The sequence below is a fragment of the Sinocyclocheilus anshuiensis genome, unplaced genomic scaffold (assembly GCF_001515605.1).
Source record: "Sinocyclocheilus anshuiensis isolate Anshui unplaced genomic scaffold, SAMN03320099.WGS_v1.1 scaffold778, whole genome shotgun sequence".
Taxonomy (NCBI): domain Eukaryota; kingdom Metazoa; phylum Chordata; class Actinopteri; order Cypriniformes; family Cyprinidae; genus Sinocyclocheilus; species Sinocyclocheilus anshuiensis.
In genome coordinates, this window is record NW_015544177.1 from 883312 (window position 1) to 899618 (window position 16307).

Here is a 16307-nt window from a genome sequence, read left to right on the forward strand (position 1 = left end):
TTCTGAAAATAATTTTCTCATGCCTTAAAATAGCTTGAATGTAACTCTACACCCTTGCCTCATTTACTATACGCTGGTCTATGAATATGCAAATTAGTCCCGCCTCCACTCAGTCACACCAGCCAGCGCCTCCTGATCCACTGAACTGTAGTAAACACAAAACAATGGCATACACGGATAGTGACTGATAAAACAATGTTTTTACTAGCGGACAACTACAGTGAATACTGTAACATTCGTTAAAGTAAGTTACTTGATGATGTTGTGTCCTAAAATGCCTTGAAGACTCGAATGCAACCGTTTGTGATTGTTAATTTGCGCCCGCGAGCATACATACGCGTGTGAAGTGCAGACGCGGCTGCGGGAGAGGTGGGTCTGACTCCGGGCTACTTTTACATTGGTTATTGGTTTGTGACGTAGAAAACCAAGGGCTGTTTCAAACCATATTTCTGGGTCAGCCTTTGGGAAACTACAGTTTTAAGGAGAAAATACTCAGCAATGGTGTTAATTAATAGATTGGCACATGGTTTGTCTAAAAGCATATTAAAAACACCATATAGACAAATAAACAACATAAAAAACTTGATTTTCACTACAGGGGGACTTTAATTATACAATACACGTGTGTGTGTGTGTGTGTGTGTGTGTGTGTGTGTGTGTGTGTGTAGATATATATATATATTTACATGACAAATTACATATAATTTAAATGATAAATTTATATATTTATAATTGTTTGTTTTATATACACATGTATGTGTGAGTAAATAAATGTATATTTACATGATGTGTCATTTTTATATATAATTATCATAATGTATTTAACAATGCGATCGAATTGGGGTTCAGCTCTGGTCAATAGGAAAAAAATTAGCATGTAAACGCTTGAATCTGACTTTTTACATTTATTAATTTAGCAGATCAGTTGTATTTAAAAAAATGTTGTGCACATGTGCAGTGCTGTAATGCTTGTGTTTATGTGCGTTTTACGTCTTAAGAACGTGCGTATGTTTATTTACATCTAACATTTATTTACATCTTATTTAGTATTTTCTAAATATTTGCTAAAAAAATTCCTCTGGCATATGTAAACATACTTACTAAAAATATTTTAGCCATACAGTGAAGTTTACATTTAATTGGTTTTGCTGTTGAAATAAATACATTTCATTAAAGACAGGAAGTGTGTGTAGGAAATGGAGCAAGTTTCCTGGACTGATGGAGGAAACTCAGAGTGTAAAGGCCATTAAAAAACTGCATTTTCCTGTGAGGGTCTACTGACAGCGACAAACCTCAGGGGCCGAAGTAAATGAATCGCTTATCCTGATGTGTAATACAGGGAACTATGTTTATGTCAAAATATCTTGCTTGGCATACTAACCCATTTTGGCATACTAGCATTCAGGTCTGCCTCAATAGACTAAATAGTGTTCCAGAAGTAAAAATCGGAGTTATTTTCCCCATAGGGAACTGATTTTTTAACAATAACTTAACCTTTAAAGACAGACCTAATGAGAGCAACAAAGTTGTTTATCGATGATAAATGCTTCTGTTGAAGGTATCAGCCTTTATTATTTTAGTTGAATTCCTGGTGGAAAAACTACATTACCCATGATTCTGAAGTGAAATCTCCAATCAGAGAATCGAAACAAGAAATCTGTCTATCTACTAACAACTTTGAATCAGTAGTTCTATATTTCTACATAATTTTTTTTATTTGATTGTCATTTGCAGTGCTTCATGGGATTGTAGTTCTTTCCCTCACTAAAGCCATTAAGTCAGTCTTGTACCTTTTGCCTTTTTGTTCAATTTTCAAATACATTTTGCTTCAAATCAGTTTGTAATGTTGATATTTACCTTGTTAGCTGGTTGGTTTGATTCATGGCTTATAACTCATTAAAGAAGACTTTTTAAATTTCTATGAGAAAAATACTTCTAAAAAATATTAAAGGCCACTATAAAAGTGAGCAGGAACTGTGGCATTGAAATGCCTACTTTTCATGAGCGGATAAATCACATCCCTACACTCCCTACCCAGACCCATTAAATAACCTGTTTAAATACATTTAAATATGGAAGTACAATATGTTTCAAGTTGTTGTGAAGCAACAGAATATGTGAGGGATTGTACTGTCATGAATAACATTATGCATGTGATATAGTAACAGATTAAGTTCAAGATTTCAAGCATTTTGTTGTTCTCCTCAGTCCCAGAGGACGGTCCAGCCTCCATGTTGCCGGGTCGACTCCCCCTAGCACTGGCTCTCGGGCATCAGCAGCAGCTGGCACGGGCCGCCACCCTGGAGCAGCTGAGGGAGAGGCTGGAGACCGGCACGCTGGAGGGGCCCGAGAGGAAGATGGCACGTCTGGCGGAGGAGCAGCAGAGGCTACTGCAGCAGGCTTTCCAACAAAACCTGCTGGCCATGGCATCCCAGGTGAACCCCGCCAACCTGCGGATGAACAACACCAACACCCGCGGTGAGTTCTGTGACGTTTTTATTCAAGACATGTACAGTGACTACAGTGAGTGATTGACGTTTGGATCTTGTTTTCAGAGGACAAACAGGACCTGTCTCTCAGCATCTCTTCTAATGGCTCTGCTAGCATTAATGTGTCTGTGGAGGTCAATGGGATTATTTACTCAGGTGTGTATTATTGTATTCGTGCACGTGTGGGATTGTCCAATGTTTTCTAAAGTGACGTGACATGTGGCATGTGGCCAAGTTTGGTGACCCATACTTGGAATTAGTGCTCTGCATTTAACCCATCCAAAGTGCACACACACAGCAGTGAACACACACACACCGTGAACACACCCGGAGCAGTGGGCAGCCATTTATGCTGCGGCGCCCAGGGAGCAGTTGGGGGTTCGGTGCCTTGCTCGTTACGAGTCCGACTCTCTAACCATTAGGCCATGACTTCCCCTTAATGTACTTAACCTCAGGTTACTCCAAGACCCCTTTTCCAGTTGCCTCTGCAACAGTCCCTAAAACCTGTCGGGTTTATTAAAAAAAATCCTTAAATCCTTTTTATTCCTAGAAAAAAAATCAATCTTAAAATGTTACTTGAATTGTATGCAAGCAATACTCTGTTAACAAGTGAAATATTTCAACACTGGTAAACTCAGTTTATTTTAATTTATTTATATAATTCATTAGTTCATACTTGTTTTTTGTTTTTTTTTGATAACCCAGAGTATTTGAGATCATCCCAGAACACACATCCAATAAGCCTACAAGTATTCCAGATCATAAAAGTATTATATTGTAATACTGTAATAATAATACTAATAAATACAAATACTAATAAAAGAGCTTTATGTGGCTCATTATACACTTGAAATTTGAAGCAATCCAATAAAATGGAACATTTTACCTTTTGGGATTTAAGTGAAAGGCTGTCCTAAATTTTAGGGTTTTCCTGTTTAATTTCTGCTCTAGTTTTCTAATCTAGCTATTTAACTTGGCATTGCACACTATGAATATTGTTTGCTCTATGATAGATTGCAATAAGATAATTATTGCCTTTTTTTTCCCCAACAGTTCAAAATATCGGCGAGATTTTGTAAAAATGTTTTTGAAAGAAATCTTGGGCTTCAATTCTCATTATTTGACCAAAATACAGGAAAAAATGTAATAGTGTGGGATATTATTTTGAAATATCTGTTTTCCATGTTAATATATTTAAAAATGTCATTTATTCTTGTGATGGCAAAAAAGTCTTTAGTGTCACGTGATCCTTCAGAAATGCTCATTTGCTGCTGAAAACATTTGATATTTATGTTCAAAACATGTACGGCTTAATATTTTTTGGAATTTTGTTTCCAATTTTGTGGAAACATGATAAAAAAAAATTCAGGATTCTTTTGATGTTCTAAAAAAGTTGTTGTAACATTATGTATAGTCATTTTAATACTTTTATTCAGCAAGCTTGCATTAAATTTATAAATTTCTCAAAATAAAACAGAATGACTGACTCCAAACTTTTGAACAATAGTGTATAATACAGAAATATTTTGGTGTGAAGTAAATTACTGAATGCATTTTTTAATACTGTTTACAGGATCCTTATATGCTCAGAAGTCTGGAGCTGTTCCCACCGCTGTCACAGCCATGTTCGCAGGCCAGACCTCCACCCTCAGTCCCCGTATCCCCTCTTCCTTCTCCTCTTCCTCCTCAAAGGGCTCTGACTCTGTGGAACCGGCCACAGGAGGGTCACCCTAACGGTCACCAGCTCCACGTACAAAACAGCCAGTCAGTCCAACCCAAACTACAGTCTTTCCTCCGAGCGGCGGGAGCCGTTCTGCCCTCTAGAGGCGACATAGCAAATCCCAGTCTGCCTCCCGCACAAGCCACAGCTGTGTTTTCTCCTTCCAGTGAAGAGAGGACCACACACATACACTTTTACAAACTCATCAGCTGTTAAAGCTCATCACGGACCCCACCTTCTCTTTTCTACAAGATGTTTTCTCAGGACTGAGAAGGTTTTTAAAGATGTTTGATTCAACAGAATACCTCAGCTGTCTTAATCTCAGTGCTATCGTGAGTGGAAACACTTCGGTCGGTGATCGTGTAATCATGCCTTTCCGCACCCACAGTCATTCACTCACAGAGATCTGCGAAGCAATCATGGCATGATCAAATCTACTTCTGCCAAAGTCACATTTGTGAGGTTGTGGTTGACACTTTTTCTCTTTTTTGCTGTCTATTAATTCTCTTATTTAAAGTTTGCTGAATTTACCTCATCTGCAGTGAATTTAAAAGACTCAGGATCGATTATGATACTGCTGTGTTGCTCTGTCTAATTTGATGGATTTTTAAAAAATGCTACAATCCCCATCAAGTGTTGCAAAGTTGGTTTGGTAAGAAAAGGGGTCACAGATATTCTTTTTTCCTTTTTTAAAAATTATTTACTTGATTTTATTGTTTTCTATTTCCGTTGTTTTTTAGCTTCTAGATACAGAAATATTAATATGATTTGAAAAGAGTTTTGAGTTTGAAACTGCATTTTACACAGCGGAGAGGTTTTGGTTTTTTGTTCTTATTTAGACATTTACAGGCAACAGTTTGGTTGAAAGATTTTTCTCTACCTCAGACACAAGACAATGTATGGTTGAAAGGAAATTATGTGGACACACTGTTTGTGTCGCACATGTCAGTCATTTCAGTGCGTTGGACGATCATTTACAGGCTCGTAAATATAAGGGCCTTGATTAATGTACTATTCTTCTACTCTGCTGCGCATTCGAGTTCTTTAAAACAAACCAGGTCACGGAAAAGCAGGATAACATTCAAATCAAAGGAAGATTGGATGTTTTTTTTATTTTGTATTTTTAGTTGTTGAACTTCAGACCTCACGTATCTTTCCATATTGGAAAGCGAGTTTCTCAGGAATTGTATTTTTTTTTTCCTTCATAAAACTTTTACTTCAGAACCTCGACGCAGTCTCGCTCCTGAAACGAATGACACTAGATATAACTCGGACGGTGTGGGACTGAAATATCTACCTCACTCAGGTTTTACCTCGGATGTAGTTCAATGCCTGCAGTACATCACTGAATTACCTCAGAAGTACTGCTGTCTTTTAATGCAAAAAATATCTCTCAGGTAATGAATTAGCAAAATACCTCAGTGAAAGGCAGAACTACGTTAATACGGCAGTGCGAGATGAGATTATTGTTTGAAGAGTTAAATGCAGTATCTCATATCCATGAAGTATTGATTATCGCAAAAACTGTCTTCCAGTACTTCCAATACACTTCCAGTAACAATCAAGGCTTGTTGGCTGGTTATGTTCACGTACTCATGCTGATTTAGCCTCGTCAACAATTAGCTTTACATTTTAGCTGTTTAGAAATCCTGCATTTGCTTGACCCTGGGACCTGCTGGGATACAGACACTTTTAGTTTCTTCGGTTTTAATTTCTATATTCTTCAGATATCGGCATAGCTGAAAACCAAAGACCATGTGTTTGTTATCCTCTTTGATGACCTCACTGTATGGACACATGCAACTTTACACAATGAAATTAAAGTCTGATCTGATGCAAGTTTTTCTTTTGTGGTGTTTTGTCTTATCTCTGTGTGTAAAATATGATTATTTTTTGCTTAACTGTAAAGTTCATTGCTTTCCTTCATCATGGTCATTTGTTTTATTTTTGTTTATATAATTGTAAATGCCATTTACCCCAATTTTTAGTTATAAATTGTTAATATATAAAATATACAAACAAATATAATTAATAAAACTATTAATAAATAAAATAAAACATTTTTCAATATAAATTTATATAAAATATTTTATTTAAATTTTTTTATTTTGGGGGGGCTTGAAATGTGACACCATGGCCACCATGTTTTATTCTAGTCAACAAAAACTGAAACTGGAAATTTGATATTGAAAAAAAAAAAATAATAATAATATATATATATAGTTGCCTCAGAAACATTTCTCATCATTTAGCTACTTAAATTACGAAAATAACTAATTTAAAAACTGACATATAAAAAAAAAATTTCAAATAAAAATAACTACTTCAAAATATTAATAAAAACCATAATAGTATCTTTGTGATACAAACATGAAGCACTTTGAAATCAATTTTAAGGAAAGATGCAGTTCATGTCACCTTAATTTTCTGTAAAGCTGCTTTGCAATGATTTGTATCGTGAAAAGCGCTATACAAATAAACTTGAATAGAATTGAACGTCTTAAAACACCAAGAGGCAGTACATCTATCTTTTACTTTCGAAATCAAACGGTTATGTCCACACCTCAATCTAATTGAATCTGATTTTGTAGATCTGCTTTCATAATCCTTATTAAAAGTCTTTGATGAGATTGATGAGTAGAAGTGCATGTAATAATGAAATGCATGCATATTTACTTCTGTATCTGCTTAAAATAGCAATTCACATTAAGACTAGAGATTTTGATTGCGTGCAGAACTCGCAGTGGATGTGACAGATGCTGTTTTGTGTATGGAGGGGGATGGGATTGTTCTGTTGATGCCCTTTTAATAGGCACAGTGTGGGACACATGGCATAGTTGCCCTTGACCCATCACCAGTATACCGTCTCTTCTCGCCATCCCTGGCGTGTCCCACCCCCGTCCTGAGCCGGACCACCCTCTAAACTCATCTTAGTCTCTCACCAAGGGAGTCAGTGGAGAGGATTAATACTCTGGATATAACCAAAAGGCAGATGTAGGGGAGGAAAGACCACAAGAGGAGAATCAATGGGATTTGTTTTAGACTGAATGACAATTTGGATTTTAATTATATAGAAAAATTCTTCAGACAATTTGATGGATGGTATTATACAGCTGGTCTTGCTGTTTTGCCTTGGGAAATTGGTTGAGGTTCATCTTAAAGCATTTTGACAAAAGAAAGACTCGACAAAATCAGTTGTGACTTCTAGCTAACATTTAAAAGAAAGCAGTGCACTTTAGCTGTTCAGCCCTGGAGATGCATACAGATGAGAGATCCTGCTTCGACTAGTGGAGTTTACCGTTCTGAAGTTACCTCTTTGGAAATGCATGATGTTATTTCAGAAGGTGAAGATGAAGTGAGAGCTGTGGTGTTCCTTGGTCATCATGCCTACTGAGGAAGAGGAGGAGAACTCTGCACAACCTGTGTGGCAGTCCATCCTACTGTTTGGCTGTAAGGGAATGATCGAGGGAATCATCATCCTCTTGTTTCTCTGGCTGCTGTTGCAGGTGCTCTTCACAAAGCAACATGAAGGTATAGTAGACGTAACCTACAAGCACACTTGGAATGTGTTTGTCAGGCAAGTAGTAGACAAGTTGTCCATTCAGTCTGAGAACCAACCATTATTTCGATTTCAGATTTAAGTACACGTTTGGTTAGGTTCACGTCTGGTTTTTACTGTTGTGTTACTGATCACTGACTTTATGCGGATTAAATCGTTTCCTTTGTTTGCGGATTACAACTTATCAGTTGTTCCGACATTTGGAATGAAAGCTACGGATTAAAATGCTGTTCTAACCCTCCTCTGTCTCTTCAGTCCACCTGCAGATTCTGCTGAGTGTGGGCTTGGTGGTCCTGTGTTTTTCCCTTATCCTGGGATGCATCATTTGTTGGTTAAAGACCAGACACAAACCACTCAAAGACAAAAATACTGTGAGGACACCCCCTCCTCCTGATTCTGTGGGTAACGTGACTGTGGCTTTGAGTCCTGCCCTTTTATCTAGAACCACAATTACCAAATTACAGTACGAGGAGCTGGAAGGAGTGGTTCAAGACTATCCATCTGCTTTCGAGAGCTCTACACCATCAGATGAAGAGTTGACTGCTGTCTCTGAGGTTAACAAGTCATGCTTCCAAATGAGACGACTCAGTTCTCCAACCTCTTCTTTATACAAGCCCATGGCCAGTGGCCGCTCCTCTCTCCCAAGATTTAGTCTTCTCTCAAATACCCGGAAGGTTTTGGAACGGCACTGCACTGTGGCTGGAGATAGTTACTCATTTAGCGAACACAGAAGGCTCACTATTCCCAACCCTCGATCACCCTGTGCCCTTTCTCCACTTCAAACCCAAGGTCTACTACAGGACGAAACTTTATTTCCTAACTATGGTTCAAATTCTCGCAGTGAGACCTCAGATCCTTTCTTGCACTTTACCCTGACCTTCTCTTCAACACAGAACACACTCACTGTATCGTTAGTGGGTTTAACCGGCGTAGTCCATCGTCTAGAAGAAGTGACTGTCCAGGCCAGGCTGCCCCCACTTTGCCCTGAACCTCTGGATATATCCGCTCAAGATTACAACCTTAGCTCTGGACTCTATAAAAAGAAATTGGTGATCAATGTCGGATCTCTAGAGGGGCTTAAGAGTTGCATGCTCAGATTGAACATCTTCATGCAGGATAATCCAAAGACATCCCTATTTGAGGAGCTGGAAGTTTGCTGCAGTAGTCTGGACTGGACACCAGACAGGCCTGTTAGCTGCGTTATAGAACTAAGGCAAGTTGTGGACAAGTCCAAAAAGGACACTTCATAGCTCTTGCTGTGAAACTAGACTGTCTTAAACATCATCCCAGACATCCGAAATACCTACACCTCGTGTTGTCTTTCAAAGGACAAGAGTGGCTCATATATTATTCAACATGCGAGAGAGATCATGAGGTCTTCGGTCAGCTCTTCATCTTGTTGCAGTACCAGAATGTGGTCTGTTGGCTTAAAGTCCTCATTCTGAAAGCAGACAATCTTACCAACCAGACTCCAGGTGACATTATAACACACTGTTCTCACCCTCTCCCAAATGGTACCATTGACCTAATATCAGTTGGACTGTTAGCTATACAAGTTTATAGATCATGTTGACCACTCTGAAGTCCAGAACAGCGGACCTCTGAAAAGAGGGATTGGGAGCACTCAAAAGCACCATTTTGAACCCTAAAACAGGGCTCATCACCTCCAACCCTGGAGGGCCAGAGTTTAGCTCTAACCCTAACCAAACACACCCAAATAAGTTATTCAAAGTGTTGAGAACTACTTGCAAATAACAACTGGGAGTTAAAATGGGATTGATACTAAAGTCTGCAAACCCCAGATATAGTGGACTGTTATGTAAAACCAAGAGGCAATATAGTAGACTGTTATGTAAAAGCAAGAGGATTTATCCATCATAAACTAAGTCTAAATGTTTGCTTTTAATGTTCGGGATTAAACGCTTGTCTTAGAGCCAAGATCCACAGGAGATCAGCCTATTTTAATGACATTGTAGTTTAATCCCCTCCCTCTTCAATCCTTCAGGCAGCAGTCCGATCCCTTTCATTTCAGACCTGCTCAAACCTCAGCAATGGGAGGCCACGGCCATAAGGTCATTTACTTGTATAGCATTTATCTCCACAGATAACGCATACGAAATCATATGGTGTAACATTTGTTGTACGACTGCATATTAATACTGGTTTTGATATTTAAGTATAGAGAATGATGAAATAACCTTTCTAAATAATATTATACGGATCATGGACATGTTTTTAATAGACTAATGTGGCCATAATGGTTGGGTGATTTTTTTTTCTTTATAATGCATATTTTATTGAATATTTCATCCTTTTCTTTTGGCAGATATGCACCTACTTGGTTTGGAGGCCAATGAAGAGGGATAGATTCACTGTGTAGCAAGAGTCAAGCAGAAACTGTGCAACATCATGTTATTCAACCATAAGTGCAAAATTAAAAGTTGACATGACCTCAAATCTGACCCAACCATGGACAGATTCACTGGGTTTTTTCTAGGCTTGATTGTGTTTATGGGTGCAGTCTAACACGTGTTAATGCTTTGTTTAAAAAAAAAAAACGCATTATTTTTCACATAATTTACCTTTATTCCACACCGCTCTGTCCCTTCTCTGAGAAAACGGGCTCATCTTTTCCTGTTTTTATGAAGCCCCTCCCTTAGAAATAGGCGATGGGCTCTGATTGGTTAGCTAGCCCAGTGTGTTGTGATTGGGATGGAACAGTTTGTTGTTGGAGCTGAGCTATAAATGAGAGACAGAGAGAGAGATTCAGAGCATGTGTAGAGCAGGGGAAGCGAGGAACAGTATTAAGAACCGCTGCTTTAGAACATTGATTTTGAAACTTGCTTTATTATACTGGCATTCTGTATCCTATGTTAGAAGACATTTTTGACTGTTTTAGAAATTAACATCTTTAAATAATATCTAGAACTAAATAATATTGTTATGTTACTGTTGTATAATCTCAGTACAAATGTATGTATCAGTTAAATCAAATATCTAAAACTCTTTGGAAAATAACCTGTATGGCATTCAAGACAATAAAAAGTTAGTATTTATGACATCATGTTGGTTTTTCGGATCTAATTTTAAATTTACCTCAGTTTTTTCATGCACTTGAAGGCTAAACACAACACTGAAAAATTGGCAACATGCTTATGAAAATTTGTTTAAATTTTAATAGCTTAGCTGTACTGTATAATTCATAATAAATGGTAATTAAGGTGCATTTAGTAAAGTTGTCAGTGCAGTATGGATTTTCACAATGGATTATCATCACTCCAGAAGTTGGCTCCCCTCTCCTCCTCAAATGAACCCTTTCGTGTCTTCCAAATCTGAGTCACAAACCTCAACCTGCCTCGCAAGGAATGTTCCATCATTGTAGCCCAGGGGAAATTTGTCCTGTTGTACGTTTGGTTGAGGAGTATTACTTTGGCTGGACCAGCAAGACAGAAAAGAAACACAATTACACCACAATAAATGACTGCTAGCATTCTGAGAAACTAAAATAGTAGGGCCCCAGCCCCACAACAAATTTCCAAAAGTTGAACAAATTGGCCCCTGAATTCTATATATGATTGGACTTCACACTTTTCACCTTCAGGCAGATTTTCATTTCTCTTTTAGGTTTTCCATTGCATCTCTCACTGCTGACATCTGCGAGGGAAGTAAGTGTGGGACATTTCAATGTTTAAAAAAACAAAAAAAATTATTCACCACATATTAGATAGGGTTCACTGATTTTAATAATATCGCACCAGCACTAAAGCTGTTTATCCCATTGTAGTTCTATTCTAAGTGCTGTAAGGATAAAAAAAAAAAACTACACAACATTAGAAATTTAATTCAATCCATGGTTTCTGGTGTGTTTTATCCCTGCTTCTGACCACATCTCCACAGATGCCCTCCTGCAACCCTAAAAGCTGCTTATGTGCCCCTTCATCCCAGCAAAATGTGAGATCAGGACACTCCAATTAGAGTCTAAGACCTGATGTGCTTATGCATAGAGTTATTTTGTTTGTGAAAGTTCCCTCTCTTAAGATATCACAGATTTTAGTCATATGATTATGAATTAGTCTTAAACTATGCTAGAAACAAAATTACAAAATTACAATTCCATTAAGTATCCATTAAGTATCTTATTAAAATATGACTGGTAGGCAGGGTTGGGGAGTAACGGAATACATGTAACGGCATTACGTAATAAGGATACAAAAATCTAGTAACTGTAATCTGAATACTTTGTTTTTTGATGTAACTGTAACGCAGTGGTCTCAAACTCAATTCCTGGAGGGCCACAGCTCTGCACAGCTTTGCTCCAACCCTATTTTGTTCGTTAAATATACGTTTTTGTTTTTTAAAGTAACGTCCAAGCGGCCAACGGCAGACAGTTAGCTGATAGCCTATGTTAGCCTTCTCAAATCATCACGACTTGCCCAAAATAAAATCTATAGATATAAAACAGTTCAAGCATATAACAATGTTTAAACGTTAAACCTAGATAAATGTGCTTTACAAAAATGAACCGAAACTCAGCAAATAGATGCCTCACAGATAAATATATCTATAGAAAACTTTAAATTACTACTTAATGAAATAAAACAAATCAAAAACAAAAACTCTTTCATTATAATCATAATCATAATCCGTAAAGATGCACTTCTCTCTAAAAAACAGCTTATACTACTGTTCCAGCTATTAAAACAGTTCAGTTTTGTATGTAATGGCGAAGTGATTATATTTCGTTTTGTTTTTTTATTGTTAATTTAGAAAAAACGTTTGGAGCATTTTTTGTTCGTTAAATATACGTTTTTGTTTTTTAAAGTAACGTCCAAGCGGTAGCAAATGTGTGCATTTGAACGCAGATTTCTTCAGCTGCACTGACGGCACGCTCGTTCTGCTGCTGCTGCTGCTGCTGGCGGGACAATAAACACCGTCGAGCCACTCTTGACAGTCGCGGTAGCACGGTCTCGTGTTTCCACCAGCACGATTTTTCAGTGGATACGCCGTCATTTTTCCTCATAAATGTAAGAGTAATACATCATTCGGAACTGTAAAGGGTCTACTTTTATTTGTGTGCACTCACAATATCAACAAAACGTTGTAGGCTTAACTATTACTTACTATTACATATGACTTATTTACATATGTAACTTGAAGTAATCCAAAAGTAATCCGATTCCATTACTTTTATATTGTGGTACTTGGATTACGTTACTGAATACTTTTTTAATGAAGTAATTTGTAACTGTAACGGAATACATTTTAAAAGTAACCCTCCAAACCCTGCTGGTAGGGCATGTTTTGTATGTAGGTTTTTACCATAATCATCATCATAACCTACCTGGCTTGTCTTGCTGTGGTTCTTCAGGTTGGTTGGATGTTTCTCCTCCTCCGACCTCTTTGATCCCCACTGAGAGACTGAGATCTGGGATGAAGACCTCTTTGTTGCCCCCTGCTGGAGTTCTTGCTCCAGTTTCTGTGTTTTTCTTCCCTGATGGTTTAATGTGTCAACAGCATTCCAGTTCTAAATGTGTCACACACCTATTATTAATTTCTGTATTAAAAGGCCAGAAAAGTATTCACCACTTCACAATGATGTAAATATAAGAGATTTAGAGACCTTAATACTTGTAGCATTTTGGACCCCGTTTTTGACCAAGCCAGATCTTCTTGGAAACACTGGAGACCTTAGTAGTACACATATCACATACGTAAACATTTTTTTTGTCAAATGTCAATAAAATTTGATTTATGGCCTTCTCTCCAAGGTGCGTTTTAATGCCCACCATGTGAATTATGACACTGGGAAAATTCCAGCGTTCCCAACCCCACTCCTCTTCCTGAGCCAGGATTCATGTAGATCTACTGAGTAAGAGTTAGGAGCAGGGTTACTGTAGTTAACTAAAAATAAAACTATAAAAAAAAAAAAAAAAACCAGTAACAATTACATTTGTTACTTGAAATAATGTAAACGTTAACTGACTTACAACAACATATCTATTTAAACAAATATTTCAGCTAATTGCAGAGGAAACATTTTTCATTTAGTTTAAATTGATGTACTAAAATAACTAAAACTGAAAAAAAAAAACTATATAGACACATTTATGAAAAAAACTGATAAAATGACAAAAACACAACAAAATTATTAAAACTAAAAATTTAAATTAAAATGGAAATGGAAAATATAAGAATATAAACTAATTCAAAATATGAAAAAAAAAAAACCAGTAACAATTACATTTGTTACTTGAAATAATGTAAACGTTAACTGACTTACAACAACATATCTATTTAAACAAATATTTCAGCTAATTGCAGAGGAAACATTTTTCATTTAGTTTAAATTGATGTACTAAAATAACTAAAACTGAAAAAAAAAAACTATATAGACACATTTATGAAAAAAACTGATAAAATGACAAAAACACAACAAAATTATTAAAACTAAAAATTTAAATTAAAATGGAAATGGAAAATATAAGAATATAAACTAATTCAAAATATGAATAAAAACTATCATAGAATCTAAATGATACTAAAACTAAACAACTAAAAAAATAAATAAATAACTAAAAAAAAAGTTAAATAAACGAAACAACTAAAGATAAATAACAAAAAAAATAATTAAATAAAAAGCAAATAAATTTTTTTTTTTCTATACCAGAACTGCTGTTTCCCAGTTCAAATAAGTAGGTACGTAAATAAATAAATAATATTGGTGTCACAAAAGGATTTTGTAAGTGTAACTTTTCTTTCAAATATTTATTTTGTGTTTTCTGAACCATAACTGCTGGTTCTCAGTTAAACTCCCAGTTAAAACTTAAGGAAGTCTTTTCCTTTCCTTTTTGACTTCAAAAACCTTTGGTTGAGGAATTTGCTTTAATTTGATATGAGGAATAATCAATAAAAGCAGTCAGACAAACCTATACTGATCTTGATTAATAATGTGCTTATTCAGTGTGTCTGACCATCCATTTCATCAGCTCACTTACTGATTTCTCCACAGAGGAGGGGGAGGGGAGTGTGATGGAGTCTCTGAGTCTGGAATTTCCCCACTGTCTCATTTTTATATAAGAAGGAGTGGAAATAAATCCGCCTTGGGAACTGACAGAGACTTTATGCTGCTCTACTGACCTTTCTCCACGCTGCTCTCTCTCTCTGAGCAGACTTTTCAGCTATAGCACAGAAGGGAGACACAAACAAACAAGGACAGGAATTAAATAGTATTACACTTTTTCTGCTGAAGTGTTTAGGAGTTTTACTATGCACACTGTGTAGCACCTGCTCGGTGACCAGCCTCCTCTGTTGGTTAGGATCTACAAGGTCTGAACCAGCAGGTTTCTGTTTTTTAGACTCTGGTGGAGATTCTTTCTCTTTTACCCTATGGAACAAAATTCCCTTTAAAGAAGCTAAATATCAAGGAATAAACACACATGTGCAAACAAACGTCAGTCAGTACCTGCTGGGGAGGTTCAAAATCATGCAGTTTTTGTAAGGCTTGGTCTCTCTCCTTCTCAAGTGTTTCTGCTCGCCTTCTGCTTTCTGGAGCCAAAACATAAAAACCAAGTAGGAAGATACACATGAACGCTTAGCTAATACATTCCTGTTGTACAAAATGTGCCTTCTTCAGTTACTTTGGCAGAAACATTTCTCCAGTACACAAGGGAGCGATAGAGTCACCTAAAAACGGCTGTGCTTTTAAACTGTATTCAGGTAGCTAGCTATACACAGGTCAACAGTTTCAATTTATTTTAGTTTCAAACTACTGCACCGCCTTTACAGCAGATGCTAATGCTAATACGCCATAGAGCCCCTTCTAGTGTAAATGCTACACTTTCTCTGTGTTTTGAACTCTGACACATTTTGGAACACAACAACATGTAAAATCGAGCTTGTATATCTAGGAGCTTTTGTGTTCTATTAATTACGATACATTTTTGGCCTTTACTCTATTACTCTATTTACTATATTAGCATGAGGAAATACCTTCTAGCAGGGCCTTCGGTGACACTAAGTCCTCAGGACTGCATTCACTGACCACTTCCTGTCTCGACTGCAGCCCTTTATGTCCAAAGATCTGCCCGAGGTAAGAGGCACAAAGACGTGTGATACTGAAACCTCATCAGATTAATCTGTTCTGCTGTGAGAGAGTTTTAACGTCATGGCTGTCATTGTACTAGCTCCAGGGCGGATATCTTGATCTGAGCCTCTGCGTTCTCTGTTATCCTCTGTATCTCCAGGTTCTTCAGATCTTGATCCCTGTGGTAGAAAGAAAAAAAGAGCTGATGACATGAAACCTGTCATATAGTTTATTGTTCCATAAAGGATCAATAAGCGGCTGCTTCCTGTTTTACTAGTTTTTGATAGCATTGCATGGTCACATTCCATGACTGTTAAACCCCCAAACCCCCAACTGGAAATAAATGGTGTCCTTTGTCCTGATATACTGATCTGAATTGTGCATCTTAAGGTCCTTAAACAGTCACATGCATCATTCATTCATATATATATATATATATATATATCTATATATATA

At 37.0% G+C, this 16307-nt stretch overlaps 2 protein-coding genes and 1 pseudogene across 4 annotated transcripts in view; 2 read left to right on the forward strand and 1 right to left on the reverse strand.

Moving 5' to 3' along the window:
• Positions 1-6040, forward strand: part of LOC107696285 (AT-rich interactive domain-containing protein 3B-like) — a 34556-nt gene extending 28516 nt beyond the window's left edge. For both annotated transcript variants that reach the window (XM_016496568.1, XM_016496569.1), the window contains exons 7-9: positions 2209-2478; positions 2556-2645; positions 4063-6040. In XM_016496568.1, the coding sequence (XP_016352054.1) occupies positions 2209-2478; positions 2556-2645; positions 4063-4223 (521 nt within the window). In that variant the 3' untranslated portion in view covers positions 4224-6040. The remainder of the gene's footprint in view (positions 1-2208; positions 2479-2555; positions 2646-4062) is intronic.
• Positions 6041-7067: 1027 nt separating this feature from the next.
• syt18b (synaptotagmin XVIIIb) lies at positions 7068-10280 on the forward strand. Of its 2 annotated transcripts, XM_016496498.1 has the most exons (3): positions 7068-7740; positions 8024-9243; positions 10095-10280. In XM_016496498.1, exons 1-2 carry the CDS (start codon positions 7593-7595, stop codon positions 9016-9018), a joined length of 1143 nt encoding a protein of 380 aa, XP_016351984.1. In that variant the 5' UTR covers positions 7068-7592; the 3' UTR covers positions 9019-9243; positions 10095-10280. The 2 variants fall into 2 exon arrangements, 1 of the variants encoding a protein (XP_016351984.1); XR_001635069.1 differs by lacking the exons at positions 7068-7740; positions 8024-9243 and adding an exon at positions 9717-9840.
• A 680-nt stretch (positions 10281-10960) lies between these two features.
• LOC107696232 (uncharacterized) overlaps positions 10961-16307 on the reverse strand; it is a 7970-nt pseudogene continuing 2623 nt past the window's right edge.